Source organism: Trachurus trachurus, assembly GCF_905171665.1.
Source record: "Trachurus trachurus genome assembly, chromosome: 6".
NCBI classification, from domain to species: domain Eukaryota; kingdom Metazoa; phylum Chordata; class Actinopteri; order Carangiformes; family Carangidae; genus Trachurus; species Trachurus trachurus.
Genome location: NC_139897.1, coordinates 26,170,482 through 26,186,912, shown reverse-complemented (window position 1 = coordinate 26,186,912; position 16,431 = coordinate 26,170,482). Strand labels below are relative to the sequence as shown.

At 41.7% G+C, this 16,431-nt stretch overlaps 1 protein-coding gene across 1 annotated transcript in view; it reads left to right on the top strand.

The window, feature by feature from the left end:
* Positions 1–16,431, top strand: part of mical2b (microtubule associated monooxygenase, calponin and LIM domain containing 2b) — a 77,306-nt gene that overhangs the window by 30,385 nt on the left and 30,490 nt on the right. The window contains exons 6-15 of the mRNA XM_083974365.1: positions 155–310; positions 411–511; positions 3,451–3,708; positions 3,795–3,910; positions 5,609–5,735; positions 6,730–6,820; positions 10,528–10,675; positions 12,528–12,724; positions 15,635–15,729; positions 16,008–16,076. Coding sequence (XP_083830491.1) covers positions 155–310; positions 411–511; positions 3,451–3,708; positions 3,795–3,910; positions 5,609–5,735; positions 6,730–6,820; positions 10,528–10,675; positions 12,528–12,724; positions 15,635–15,729; positions 16,008–16,076 — 1,358 coding nt within the window. The remainder of the gene's footprint in view (positions 1–154; positions 311–410; positions 512–3,450; positions 3,709–3,794; positions 3,911–5,608; positions 5,736–6,729; positions 6,821–10,527; positions 10,676–12,527; positions 12,725–15,634; positions 15,730–16,007; positions 16,077–16,431) is intronic.

The following is a 16,431-nucleotide window of genomic DNA, read 5'->3' as shown; positions in this document are numbered from 1 at the left end:
AATGTTCTCAGCGTGGCCCTAATACTCCGTCGTATCATGGTGACTTACTGTGAACTCCATAAGTGACTCAGCTTGACTGTATCCAGTCACTGAAAGCATTTTATTTAAAAAAGGAAAAAAAAAAATCCCATTTAAAGAAACGTTTTCTTGGCAGGTTTCGGTCGTAAAGAGTTTCGGGGGAAGTTGGCCATCGCCATCACGGCCAACTTCGTCAACAGGAACACGACCGCAGAGGCCAAAGTGGAAGAAATCAGCGGCGTGGCGTTCATCTTCAACCAGAAGTTCTTTCTGGAGCTCAGGGAGGATACGGGTGAGAAAAAAACAAACAAACATGGCATACAGACTTTTATGATTTATTTATTTAACTTATTTAAACTCACCTGTTGAGTAAATGTGCTTCATATTCTCAGGAATCGACTTGGAGAACATAGTTTACTACAAAGACAACACCCACTACTTCGTCATGACGGCCAAGAAGCAGAGTCTGCTGGAGAAGGGGGTCATCTTACACGTGAGTTTGCTTTGGCACAAACACACACACGCACACACTCGTAAATACATACAAATACAATACTGTATTCACTGAAGAAAACTTATATTTGTTTTAGTGAAACCTGCTGCACCTACTTTCATTCTGAACCTACAACTAACACCATTGTTGTAGTGTAAAACTAACACGGGTAAGGGGGTGTAAGGTGGTGGAGTCAGTCTTTACTTAACGCCACTGGACTGTAATAGTTAACACACACACACACACACACACACACACACACAGCTGTGTAAAGGTCACTCTGCTCTGTGGCTGTAGACTCTCTCTCCTTCTTTAAATGTCATTCTCCAAACTCCAAACATCTCTTCTACGTCACACTGTCGCCGCTTCCTGCAGAGAAACAGGATCATTCACAAACTCCACTGACAAACTGACCAGTAACTTCACTGACTGTGGCTGAAGGCGACCGGCTACGACAGCAGGTTCACAGTAAGCGAGCACGTCACCGGCTCAGCTTTGTGCTCTGAAACACTGTTGGACTCGAAATGCACAGTTACAGTAAAGGGATACTTCACCCAAAATCTATAATTCACCAATTGTCTACTCACCGTCATGCCAAGGAAGGGTTCAGAGTCATCAAAACACTTTTGGAGTTCCAGGGGGGGTCCGGCTGGTGACGGATTTTCATATAATGGCGGTGGATAGAGTTCACTTTTCATTCGTCCAAAACACACACTATGAAACATCCAGATACCTCCATACTGCTCGTCTGTACTGACCCAAGTGTCCTGAAGCCGCCACATGAAAAAGTTGTTAAGAAAAAAAGATGTAATCTCAGTTTTTAGCCTTGTTGTAGCAGTAGCTCCCAGTGGCTGCGCAAGATTTGCTGCTAGATGTTCTTCCATGTTTACATCAAACATCCAGTGGTTTACAACGACGAACGAACATCTCGCAGCAAATCTCGTGCAGCCACTGGGAGCTACTGCTACAACAAGGATAAAAACAGAGATCAAATTAATTGTTTTTCAGAACAACTTGTTCATGTGGCGGCTTCAGGACACTTGGGTCAGTACAGACGAGCAGTATGGAGGTATCTGGATGTTTCATAGTGTGTGTTTTGGACGAATGAAAAGTGAACTCTATCCACCGCCATTATATGAAAATCCGTCACCAGCTGGACCCCCCCTGGAACTCCTAAAGCTTTTTGATGACTCTGAAAGTTCTCTGAACCCTTCCTTGGCATGACGGTGAGTAGAAAATTGGTGAATTGCCGATTTTGGGTGAAGTATCCCTTTAATTCATACAGGCTGGTCCGTCTGTTTTAAAGCCAGAGGCCGGAGCAGAGAGTCTAAAGGGTAATTTGGGTGAACAGGAGTGTGCGCCAGCCTGGCAGTGAGTGATTGGTCTCCATAGGGAATGATAATGAAATGTGGCTCTAATTAGATACTTGTGCTCTATCAACTTTCTTCCATGACCCCCATAAGCTCACAAACACTCACCCCACCTCACCCTGCACACACACACAGACACACACACACACACATACACGAACACACAGACATTATGAGTCAGGATCGCTGCCCTCTACAGAGATTAGACTATAAATTAGTTTATTATTATTATTATTATGGCATCAGGGAGTCGACTGGATCCCATGAGGAAGGCAGCTGTTAACACTGGCACCCAGAGTGAGCTGACAATTATCTGAAAATACACACACACACACACACACACACACACACACACACACACACACACACACACACACACATGGAGAAACAAAACATAGTGTAGTGGCATACACACGTGGACCATGTTCTTGTTCCTTCTCCCTCTCTCTCTCTCACACACACACACAGGTGTTGACAGTCCGCCTCGCCGTACCCTCGGCGGTCGCTCTGTCTCATTTTACATTAGTGCCCATTAGTGCGGAGTGATGTGTCACAACATCAGCTGTTTGTGGGGCCTCATCACTCATAATAGCTCACTGACTGATTCAACAAACTCACCAACTCGTCCTGCCGCGGCGAAGGAAACACATCGGCCTAAAAATATAGTATATCATTTAATTTCATGAGAATAATGAATCTGTTTTCTGCGTCTTGTTTTCTAATGGGATTAAAACGATTCATCTCGCTCGTGTTTACAAGTCTAAACAAAATAGCTTGGTTATTTCCTGAGTGACAAAGAGGGAGGCAGCGGCAGTGTCTCTCAAGTTTAGATTGATCACTCAACTTTTCACTGTGGCCTGTGAGGAGCCACGATGGCCGACTCTGGACTCTGATTCCTCTGGTGAAAACAGCTTCACCACTGATTATTGTTACGTGGCTGAACACCAACAACACCTAATGGATTATATTTAACCTGAATTCCTTGAAATGACTGAAAACCAGTCAGGGAACTAGAATAGAATAGAATGGAATGGAATTGAATGGTATAGAATAGAATGGAATAGAATAGAATGGACTGGAATAGAATAGAATAGAATAGAATTGAACGGACTGGAATGGAGTGGAATGGAATAGAATAGAATAGAATAGAATATGCTTTATTGTCATTGTAAACAGTGTAACAACGTAATTGGTTTAGGATACCCTGACCATAGTGCAATAGAATGACAATAAATACAAGTATAAAAGCAATAGTGTATAACAATAATAAAATACAGCATACTATCCCACCCACACATCATTAAAATACCAAAGCCAAAGATAAAATTGTCATTACATGCTTTTATATACTAGTTTAAGTATACGGACTCCTAATATTGAGTTTTTGTACCTAAGTTGCATTTAATCATTATTAAGCTGTTTTTTATCAGCCTTTTGGACGAGACAAATTCAAATCCATTGCAGTAGAACTCTATACACTTTATTATTACTTTATTATGATGATAAATATTATAATTATGATGAGTTAAATTAAAGCTGTATTGTTTTTTTTTCTCTCGTCTGTAACAGGATTACATGGAGACGGAGCGACTGCTGAGTCCGGACAACGTCAACCAGGAGGCGCTGCTCTCCTACGCCCGCGAGGCGGCCGACTTCGGCACAAACTACCAGCTGCCGTCGCTGGACTACGCCATCAACCACTACGGGCAGCCGGACGTGGCCATGTTCGACTTCACCAGCATGTACGCCTCGGAGAACGCCGCCCTGATCCGGGAGAAACACGGACACCAGCTGCTGGTCGCACTGGTGGGAGACAGTCTGCTGGAGGTAATGGCGTCCGACTGGTGGCGGTGGTGGCGGTCGTTCAGTGTGTGTGTGTGTGCTCATGCTGGACTCGTGTTCTCCCCTTACAGCCGTTCTGGCCGATGGGTACAGGTTGTGCTCGGGGTTTCCTGGCAGCCTTCGACACGGCCTGGATGGTGAAGGGCTGGACACAAGGCAGGAGCCCTCTGGAGATACTGGCTGAGAGGTATGTGTGTGTGTCTGTGTGTTTTATCTTCCACTCTGTAACTTTAGATGAGCATAAAAGACGCGTCTGTGCTCTGTGATCAAGAGCACTTTGTCCATTTGCCAGTAATATTTTGGGTCCAAAGCAAAATGCTGTTCATCCTCCTCAGAGTGATGAATCCGTCCTCTAATGAGCCGCACAGTCGCCTCTAGGGGTTTTTTCTACTTTGGAAACTCCTTTTTTCTTTTCTAGGACCACTCTCAGGATAAAATGTGAACTTTCTGCACAGAATATCTCATAATGTATTGACCAGATTGCCTAAGGATGTGTGTTTTCCAAAGAAAATACCATTATATAAGATGGAAAAAGTGAAAAAATCTTATCCCGAGAGGCAGCATGTGGCACCTCAGGTCTTTGCAAGTCACTCAGGACTCTGCAAGTCACTAAATAGTGTTAGATGCTGAATACTGTATATTTCTGAAATGTTTGATCCACTGTGCATAAACATTTTAAAGGGATAGTTAAACATTTTGGCAAATTTGCCCATTGCCATAATCCCTATAGTCATAGCAGTAGGTTCGTTACCTTTTTAATTGTCGGTGCAAGCTATTTTTTAGAACGGTGGAGCAGAGCCGCGAGCTGCTCAGAGCTACGCTACGGAGGCTAATGGGATTTCTTGGTTTCCCTCATCAAACTCATCAAATACACAATCCAACAACTCCAAAACGCTCTGGTGGACAAGTTGTGACCTGCACATTCACCACGCTATGAGATAATAACAGAACGTTACGAGGCAGAGTTGTTTTTAGAGGTAAATGCAGAGACTGCTTGATGGAAAAACTCTGCGGTTTTGCATGAATTTACCTCTAAAACAACTCTGTCTGGTAACGTTCTGTTATTATCTCATAGCGTGGTGAATGTGCAGGTCACAACTTGTCCACCAGAGCGTTTTGGAGTTGTTGGATTGTGTATTTGATGAGTTTGATGAGGGAAACCAAGAAATCCCATGAGCCTCCGTAGCGTAGCTCTGAGCAGCTCACGGCTCTGCTCCGCCGTTCTAAAAATAGCTTGCACCGACAATTAAAGGTAACGAACCTACTGCTATGACTATAGGGATTATGGCAATGGGCCAATTTGCTAAAATGTTGAACTATCCCTTTAAGTCTCAGTGATCTGCAGGAGCTGCTCAGCTTGTGGTGCTTAGATTTAAAGCTGCCCACTGCTGGAACCAGGATTTACAGTAATGTTGCACTACCTGTGTTATAATCCTAGGATTTTTTTTTATTGCCTTGTGTTTTCTTATGAAGCTTTTTACTGCAGTTTTTATGCTTTTAGATTATTTCTGTCCAGGCCTTTGAATGGCCTCTGTGTTTGATGATGTGGCTATAAAAAATACATTTGCTTTGCCTCCTTTTTGCCTTTTTAGACTTTTCATACTTAAGTCAGCATGCACTTTGAAGGAGATGACAAACAGCCCTGATATCACACACTGATAAATTAAGTAGCGGTAGTCATGAGTTCACAATAACCAGCTGGGACATGTCCATGTGTGAGGGTAAATGCACTTTAAAGTGATGTACTAGATGTCATGCTAAATGTTCTCTGAGCAGGATTTTGTTCCTCTCGGCGTCTTTACACAGATCAGGTGGTGAGTTTGAAGCTTCAGCGTCTTGAATCTCACAGTCAAACCTACATTTATCTGCCCTGTTTGTTCCTTAGGGAGAGTATTTACCGCCTGCTGCCTCAGACCACCACGGAGAACATCAGCAAAAACTTTGAACAGTACGCCATTGATCCCGCCACCCGCTACCCCAACCTCAACTCCAGCTGCGTGCGTCCACATCAGGTCAGTCCAGTGCAGCTCTTATGTAATAATAATATTAATGATAATACACTTTTTTCTTCTTTTTTTTTGTGGTAGTCTGTAGTTAAATTTGCAAAGTACAGAGAGGAAAATATCTCCCGCTGTTAGTCACGGTCACGCTGGATTAAAGTGTTTACCACGAAGCTCAGACTTGTTTTGAATCTTTCCTGATACAAATGCCACATTGTGATTTTCCCTCCTGCACCATCAGCTCTCCACGGTTTCTCCAGGGCTTTTCTGTCTTTTTTTATGCAGCGTCTTAAGATTCAAACTGAACCTCAGGCTCAGTCAGGAGTGGTAGGGATGTCAGGATTACTTGTTTTCACAATTAATCGCGGTATTGAACGTCACAATTAATTAATCGTAAAGGCTCCTCTATACCGTCACTTTCCAAAAAAGGTTATGCTGGAGCCATAAAGGCAGATGAGCGCAACTCGCATGGAACAGCAAACAAAGTTACACAACAACCGCGTGTGTGTAACTTTTGTTTTCGTTCCATGCGAGTTGCAGAACAAAGACGCGCCCGAGTGGTAAAACCAAAACAGCTCGGGGAGCCTCTAAAACATGCACAAAGAAGTAGCAGATCAAAGAGGAAATTCGTCTAATATGTATCACCCGGCTTTGTGCGCCAAAGCAAAAGCAAATGCACAGATACTGGGTTAAATTACGTTAAGTTACCTAATGTAACAGTGAATTTTAAATGTTAGCGTGTCATTTGTAATTCCAAAAAACAAAAATAAACTAAAACATTTGGTACAGATGGCAATTAATGACTTGGATATTTCAAACATTTCCTCTGGAGGATTAATAACTAGTCCTATTATTAATAGATACTTCAAATATTTGGTGTATATAATTTGTAATGTAATTATATTTTTGACTATATTTGATTTTACACATTCATATTGTTGTGAAATTAATTAATGCATCATAATCAGGAAACTCAGGAGTCATCTCTCTCTGTCTTTGCCCTCAGGTTCGTCACCTGTTCATCGACGGGCAGCAGAGCTCGTGTCTCCGGGAGAAAGGAGGTCCCACCGGTCGATCAGTCAACCTGTCCAGAAAAGGTGAGACACAGAAACAATGTTGTTGGTTTTTTCCAACCTCATTACAATCAGCTACTGAGGGAATTAACACCTGCTGTTGTACTGTGGCCAAGGGAAACATCCAATAACCTGAGAGTTATGACACATGATTATGATTGTTTGTGGTTTCCAGTCAAGCGGTGATGATCACATGGCTTCACTTTGCGTTTCTAGGGGGTCAAATAAGGGTCAAAAAGATTTTGCACTACAATGATGTTCACATGTGAAGTTTTGTAGTTTTTGTGCAAAAAATTGACGCGACACATGAATTTCCCACCTTCAAATGCGACCCTGACTCGGCAGAATTTGCAGCTCGTTGATTGGATGATAGGTTGGCACATGGGTGGGCAGAGGGTTGATTGGCAAGTCAATAAACAACGTACCGATTGGGTACTTGTAACTTCAGTGTTGTTTTATATTGTCTTGTTATAGCTTGGTTGTTTTTTTAGTTTTTTGCTTTTTTAAAGTTTTTTAGTTTTTGTTTTCTGTCCTCTCTTATGTTCGTGATGTTGAGCATTTGTATGTTACTGCCACATGATTATTTGTGTCAGTTTTTCTTAAAGTAAAAAGTAAAAAATGAATGAGAGAAAAAGAAAGAAGTGGTGGTTGGGATTAAAAAGAAAAAACAAACAAACTTCATTGTTTCAAGCTTGTAACTTCAGGGTCTGTCTTTTTTTTTTTTTTGCAGATGCACAATATTTCCACAGATACAGAACTTTTTTTTTTACACATGCACAATATATTTTTACAGTTACAAAACTTTATAACACATGTGAACATCATTGTACAAGTGCAAAATCTTTTGGACTCTTATTTGATCCCATACATTTCCATCCTTAGGTTCAGGGTGTGGACAAACTGTAAAGTCAACCTGCAGATCCTTTGACTTTCTAACCACAAAGTGTTCACACCTCCGTCGCGATTAACAACAATATAACTGTAGATGCCGGTGCCAAGTTCAACTCCTCAGTATTTCTTCTTTGAAAGCTCCCCGTCGTGTTGTAACTGTAACCTGATCCTCCACTGAGTCACCGCATCCATCCACAGCCCCGTTAACGCCGCATGAAGGAGCCGATTAAGACGCTCAGTCACTGTTTATGAAATCATCTTTGTGTTGACGCAACAGCGCAGCATCACCTGAACCGGCTTTGAGAAAGATTTTCATAATAAACCATAATGAACTCCTGATTAGAGATTAAAAAAAACACAAAAACAAACAGGTTGACACAGTGTTGTTGAGGGGAAACTTTAGCCTTTTACCTCAGTCGCAGGCCGACACGCCTCGCCACACAGACAATACGGACAGATTTGGTTACACACCCACATGAGGCTCAAGCGTCACGGTGCCAGTGACAGACATGTGCCGGCCTGCACGCTGTTGTTTTGCAACAGCAGGGTTGGAGCGATAAACAGCAGCATCGGCATGGGGGCGACACATTTTATCGTCTCTGCTACGGTGGAGAACCCACGTCACTGTTGTTTGGTCTCCGCTTGCAGCTGTAAACACAACGCTGACGCATCATCAACATCATCATTATCATCATCATCTCATGTTATGTTGTCATAGTGAACCTGTTAGAAAACTGTGGCACCAATGATAGATAGATAGATAGATAGATAGATAGATAGATAGATAGATAGATAGATAGATAGATAGATGCTGCCTGCTTTTGTTAGAAACAAGGAGAAACTAAACAAAATCTCCAATAGCACTTTATGACACTCACTGTCTGATAAATGCACTGAGACTTAAAGGGATAGTCCAACATTTTGGCAAATTGGCCCATTTCCATAATCCCTATACTTTTAGCAGTAGGTTCGTTGCCTTTTGTCGGTGCAAGCTGTTTTTAGAACGGTGGAGCAGAGCCGCGAGCTGCTCAGAGCTACGCTACGGAGGCTAATGGGACTTCTAGGTTTCCCTCCTCAAACTCATCGGATACACAATCCAAAAACTCCAAAACACTCTGGTGGACAAGTTGTGACCTGCACATTCACCACGATATGAGATAATAACAGAACGCTACGAGACAGAGTTGTTTTAGAGGCAAATTCATGCAAAACCGCTGATGCACATTGCCTTCAGGGGCAGTTTTTCAGCAAGCAGTCTCTGTATTTACCTCTAAAACAACTTTGTCTCATATTGTCCTGTTATTATCTCATAGCGTGGTGAATGTGCAGGTCACAACTTGTCCACCAGAGCGTTTTGGAGTTGTTGGATTGTGTAATTGATGAGTTTGATGAGGGAAACCAAGAAATCCCATTAACCTCCGTAGTGTACTGTAGCTCTAAACTAGAATATGCTAAAAAAAAACTGCAGTATAACTTAAGGGAAATGCAGAGTAAGTGATAATTCTCTCTTTTCATATCACATAGTAACATCTTTAAGTCTTTAATTCTCGACTCTCGAGATCTGAATCAGTTCAAGTGTTCGGGTCATGTGCTAAATTCAATCTTCACAGAGGTTATAATGTTCATACACAAAGTTTCCAGGCTGTCCACCATGACCCCCACCTCCCTCTGATTTTCCCTCCATTCCTTTCGCTCTGCAGATAAAACACTGACATGTAAAACAAATCCTCCCATGGAGTTACAGCTATGCGTTTTAAATCACATCAAAGCGAGTGCTGCAGATCTTTTCTAAGTAGGCCAGTTTGGGCACTGGCCTGAATTTCTTACTGCTCTCGTCTGTGAATATGATGATGATCACTCTTTTTTTTCTCTGGGCTTTGGACGTCGTTCAAGTCTTTCATATCACACAAGGCTGAAGTCAAAGTGAGCCCACAAGTCATTTGTGTTTTTATTGAATTATTGTGCCAACGCTCTTTGACAAAAATAAAGCACTTAGTGATAACCTTAAAGGGATAGTTCACCCAAAATTGAAATTTCACTCATTATCTACAGCACTCACCCTCATGTCGACTAAGGGCTGGGAGAAGTTTCAGAGTTATCCGTGGCTTCTCTGAGTTACAGGGGGTCTCGGCGTAGCAGTGCATGTCCATATAATGGTTGCAAATGGATACCAACTGTCTTCCTAACAAAAAGACACACCAAAAAACATCCAAATACCTCCATGCTGCTCGTATGTAATGTCCGTCTTGTATTGAAGCCCCGAATGCGAAATTGTCCCGAAAAAAATTAAATAAGTCTATTTTTCAAGCTTGTTTGTAGCGGAAGCTTCTCTTCCCGGTTCGTCAAATATGGACGAACCAGGGTCTGTCCTCTTCCCAGTTCGTCCATATTTGACGAACGACAGAAGAGGAGCTCCGAGAAGCTTCCGCTACAAAACAAGCTTGAAGAATAGACTTATTTAATTTTTTTCGGGACAATTTTGCATTTCGGGGCTTCAATACAAGATGGACATTACATACGAGCAGCATAGAGGTATTTGGATGTTTTTTGGTGTGTCTTTTTGTTACGAAGACAGTTGGTATCCATTTGCAACCATTATATGGACATGCACTGCTACGCCGAGACCCCCTGTAACTCAGAGAAGCCACGGATAACTCTGAAACTTCTCCCAGCCCTTAGTCGACATGAGGGTGAGTAGATAATGAATGAATGAGAAATTTTAATTTTGGGTGAACTATCCCTTTATCCTCTCTGGCATAAAAAAGAAAAAAAGGAAACGGTTCCTCCTTCGATGCTACACAACACGACCTTAAATGACACGCTGTTCCTCTCTCCTGCAGAGACCGAGGTGCGTCCCGGCCGGCTGCTGACCTGGTGCCAGAAACAGACTCATGGTTACAGAGGCGTCGACATCACCAACCTCACGTCCTCGTGGAGGAACGGCCTGGCGCTCTGCGCTCTCGTACACCGCCAGAGGCCCGACCTCATGTAAGATCACGCACACAGTGAAACACGTGGGGGAGTTGTTGACAGTTATTCAGGCCTTTTTTTTTCTTTTTTCTTCTTTACGTAAGCGTGAGAAGAGTCACCTTTCCAGATCAGCTCTCTTTGAACTGAGCAGCTTAACTGTGAGAAGAATGGGAAGAATGGATTTCATCTTTATGCTGAATTAGTATTTAACACTTTGCATGTGATTTTTCCTGAGAATCTTTCCAAGTTTCTTTGTGGTGGTGATTAATCTGATTCAGAAACAGGCTGTCATACACTTCACACTCCACACTGACCCACTTGGTCCAGTCTGCTCACACACAACTGACAAAAACCAAATATAAGTGTCAGAGTCATCGACTGGAGTGACATCATCTCATTTTGTGGACTCAAACTCACGTCATCCTCGTCATCGCAGCCAGCTGTGATTCCACTTAGAGCGTTAGATCTCATATGGAGATGATGGGATGTTTTGGTGGTTAATTTTTTTTTCCCATGGTCCCAACTTTTACCAAATGATACCAACTAACATGTTATAATCAGCTTTTTGCCATCTTAAATTGTATGTGAGCTAAGCAAAGTAATGTATCATGTTGCTATGTTAACATCCTGCCACCTTGTTTGCATGATAACATTAACATTTACCTCAAAGAATAGTTAAAGACAAAGACTTCTGGTCTCTTCAACGTATTAAAATGGAAGTAATCCTCAAAGATTAAATAAACAAAACAAAACTGAATCTTTAGTAAATAATCTCATCATAATTATGAAATGTTTCATACACAAATGTTGGTACACTAAATCCCCCCCTCATGGTTTGCTCTTAATTGAACTCTCATTGTTTAAAGCAGAAGTGAGTGATATATTTGTGTTAATATAAGTCTTAAATAGTTATATCTTCCGACAGCAATCACTTACATAGAGTGTTTGGACTGAAACACGGGTCTCTCAGTCCCTCTGCTCTGCTCTGAGCCGAAGAGAAAACATTTATCGTATCCTACAGTTTTTATCCAATGAGGAGAGAGAACGGCATGCAGGGCTGTGTGTGCAGCCAAGGAACGCCGTGAATGTGGTGACGTAGCGACGAGGACTGTTATGGTGCGTTCAAGGAAACTCGTATTTTTCCGACCGTGAACTCGTACCAGTTCGATCTGGTACGAGTTCACCGGTCGGAAGTTACGAGTGGCCGTTATAGTGACTTTCACCGGTAAAACAGGTCGGAAAAACACGAGTGGGTTGCCTGGAACGCTACAAAGTCGTAAGTTGTGACTTGAAGCTGTAATTTACGATTTCAAAAGCCTGCCTGGAACGCAACATTAGCGAAGACGACCGGATCACTCACTTCTGCTTTAAACAATGTCTGAAACAAATAAATAATCCCCACGCAAAAAAACTGTACAAATTTATAGTTTAGTTATAGTTTAGTTATAACTTTTAACCTATCCTAAGCCCCTTGAATTTACTTAATGTGGTTTTATTCTTTCTTTTTTCTCTTTTTTCCCCCTGTCATAGTGTCATTCTCTCTTTTGTCATCATAGTTGTTATAAGAGCGATTTTGCTGTGTTATAATCCACTAAAATAATCTTCTGGTACTTGAATTAACAAAGGAGGTGTGACTTTTCTTTTGAATGTGAAGTACTAATGGGTAAACTGAGTATGTCTAATTCATGTACTAATGCTCTGTGTTTAAAAAAGAAAAGAAGTATCTTAAAGATGGCATAGTTCATCTTAGCATCGATATGTTGGATGCATTTCTTTGAAATATCACAACATTGTTTGTTAGCTCAAAGTTTTCTTCTTCTGCCTGTCAACTCGAGGTATAAACTCAACTTTCTTTTTTAAACATTTTCAGTGATTATGAATCTCTCAACGAGGAGGACGTGGCCGGGAACAACCAGCTGGCGTTCGACGTGGCCGAGCGAGAGTTCAGCATCCAGCCGGTGACCACGGGGAAGGAGATGGCTGCCGAGGCCGAGCCGGACAAGCTGCTGATGGTCCTCTACCTCTCCAAGTTCCACGAGGCGTTCAGGAACTCACCCGTCAACAACGGTCAGTGTCCGTCCCGCTGCTGTACGGAGTTATTTATTTATTTATTTATTTATTTGTCACCACTTGTAGAAGTGCATGAACAATGTTTGTCTTGTTAACAGGTCTGTGTGTGTAATGCTAATCTCCTGCCACTCAATATTGTGAATGCTAAGCTGCAGACCAAACAGTCTGCTCATGGAATTAATTATTTTGCAGTTTTTGCACGTGAGGTCCCATATTTCACACTTACACAGGGTTTTAGTTCAAGTTTTGATCCACAGGGAGATATAGTTGTGGTTTTAAGAATGAAAAACCATCTCATTATAGGCTTTTCCGGTCAGGTCTGCCACGGGTAACAGATGTAGCGAGGAAAAACACACCGATAAATGCAAATGAGGACGGTCAGTCGGCCCTGAAATGAGCTGAACCGCCGTTCAAATCAGGATTAAAGTGTCTGGTATTTCAGAGAAATCTCTAATATTACCATTCATGGCTGGACATCCAACAATTATGCAATACTTAGGTGGTGTACTGTAATTAAAGTTAAAACAATACAAAAAACAAACAAATAGTACATTTTGTTGTGACATCACAAAGTCACAGATTTCCTGCTGCCTCATTTTCTGAAAACAGGCTACAGTGAACTTCTTTGAGTGCTTTGATACTTTTGCAGTGTTAATATAAAACCCAGAGCTGCTTCATGATGAATAAAAGAAACAAAATATACGGAAATCTCATTTTATACAATATGGGCCCTTTAAATACCGGTTCAGATTTCATTTAATCCTTGAATCCAAATCTATAAAAATTTAACACAGCACCATTGCAAACTGCAGCCTTGAAGAAAAGTCTGGTGTTTCAATTGAAATCCATTGGATCAAGAAGAATTCAGAGCGTCGGTGCTGCTCCTCCTGACTTCACAACGCCTCAACGTCTCTCTGACAAAAGGAAATTATTATATTACGTACACAACGTCACTTCGGCAGCGTATGAAAAGTGGATCCAGCTGCAACTGAACAAACAGATGGTAAAAAATGTCTTGGCCGACTGAGTGCTGCACTGTTGGACGCAGACGAGTTGCATCCCAACCACACACACAGAAAAAAAAAAAAAAAAAAAAAAAAAGAAGTGTAATACTATACCGAACCAAAAAAGCTGTGAAAACAGGATCTTCATTCCTTCTTCTTCCTTCACAGACTGGGGCAAAGTCGGATTTAACAAAATATCACAGGATGCTGCCTGTGTGTGTGTGTGTGTCTTGATTTGGGTTGAAGACGATGATTGGATGACGGTTTAAAGAAGCTTAAAAAGCAGCCACGGTTTGAATAGGTGCTAGTGTGAAGTAGCTGAGGTTGTTTTATCCAGTCAGTGTGCGAGATACAGTTGCACGTTGCACAACCGTGGTCAGGTCGGTCGCTGCCAGAGACACGACTGGTATGTGTGATATGTCTGTGGAAGCTCTGCATAACTCTGGAGGCCCTCGATCAGCTACGGTCACACCGCCGGTTCAGCTTCAGCCACGTTTCACTTTAATAAATGCCGCCACTGTTAAAAGTCCTGCAGACCTCTGGGCCGCCGCCGCTGCTGCTGCTGCTGCTGTCACCACGTAGAAACCCACACCTCTGAAGGCCTGGGAAAAAATGATTTACCCCCGCCAATGCCGGCCGGTGAACGTTTTCACAGTCCATTTGATGGGAATTCACTTCACTTCACAGGAGCTTAAGTGAACCATTTGGTTATATTTAGCTTTTTTTTTTGCAGTGAAATCTACGCTGTGTGCAGTTTTACTGGAATAATGCTAATATTGCTCTTCTGAAATAGCAATGTTGTACAGATGTTGCAGTCCAGACCTCAAATATGGACTATTTTCAGAAAACGAGGCCCGGCTTAGGGCCCCGTGACCACTGGGGCCCCAAAGAGCAATTCACTTTTTTTTAAATCTCTAGAACGAATCGCCTTGTTGTACTTCCGGGTAGAGAACCAGCATGAGAACAATAGTAACAAACAAGAGTTTGGCTATATATATCGTGTTTTTCACGCCACTATATCAGCTTTTAGACAAATCTGGAATGATTGAATGATTGCTATGTGTTGTATTCATTCAGTTTTGGGGAATCACAGTGTCTAGAAAGCATCAGTGGCTGCAGCTGACAGGGACAGCTAACGGCGGTAGCAAAGCTAACATCAAGACGTCAACTATTAAAACCCTCCCGTTGTCGGACACGACATGAAACTACTCCAGTTAGCTCAGTTATGTTGTAACTACAGTAAGATACCCGCTGGAAAAAATATTTTTTCATGGACCATTTATTGAGTTTAGAGTTTATTGACGATAACCATGACTCGTTACAAAAATGTGCACACAGAAATAGTAATGAGTGTCCAATCATTGGTTTTATAGACTTTACAGAGTTGTTTTAGAGGTAAATTAATGCAAAACCGCTGATGCACATTTCCGTCGGGGGCAGTTTCTCAGCAAGCAGTCTCTGTATTTACTGTACCTCTAAAACAACTCTGTCTCGTAACGTTCTGTTATTATTTCATAGCATCTGGTTTTAATGAATTAATCTACTAATGTTGTTTGTGTGTCGAGCAACGACACGTTAATCTGGGTAACTTGATCCACTTCAGGACGACTGAACGCAGACAACTGTCCTACATCACCTCTCTCTCTGCCTGACGTCACATCACTGTGCCACTGTGTCAGTCTGAAAGTGGATTATGTAGTTTACCACCTCACAGTCTAAATAAACCTTATCTTACATGATTAAATAAAATGTAATTTGCACATGTACATGATTGTGTTTTCCCTAACCAACTGCTGTGTATCCAATTTTGGGGAGCTTCATTTCCATTTTTCCACTTTTTTCTGAAAATGCAATAAAAACAGCCATCATGTGAAACCTGTGATGTTTGTGTTTCGTTTTCTAGGTACGAGAGAACCAGATGAAAACAGCGAAGATTATCAGTCGAAAACCAACCACAAGGTCCTGAACCTGCCTCCAGCCAGGAAGAGGATACCCAGGGTACAATAAAGTCTCACTCTTTAATTCTCCTCTCCCCTCTCATCTTCAGTGCACTTTACACCCCATGAAACCTTGATTAGATAACATTAAACAAATATAAAGATCAAGACTCTGTAACAAACGTGTTATCTAATCACGAACAACAGCTGATTCTTGATATCTCCTCGGCTGAGCAGTGTATTGCATGATTAGTTCTACATCTTTGTGTGTTTGAACAAGGAAGACGACCTGGATCGAAACTTTTATTGTCTCTTTAACTTTGGTTTCTGTCGTCACAGGAAGATAAGACGGCTGAAGATGATTCTATCAACAAGAGGCGACGAAAGGGCAACAACTACCTCACAGAGGTACGTTCACAAGTGTCACTGTCGACGATTCAGAAGTGCTGATGTTGGTTTATTTAACAGGGACAGTGCACATCAGTAAACACTGCTAGAAATGTGTAGTCGTCCCTGGACAGATGTTACCGTCGCCCTAAAAACAGATTAATTAAGATCTTAACAAGCATACAGAACAATAAATGGGAAAGAAAATATCAATATTAAGAAAAACACGTAATTTAGGCCACCCTTATACTACATAATTAAGTACTTTATAAAACCATGCAGCTGTATATTTACCTATTTTATTTTTTCTATTTTTATTTTTCTAGTTATTTTTTTACTATGTATCATTTTTTCTTGGATGATAAGACTTAATGGC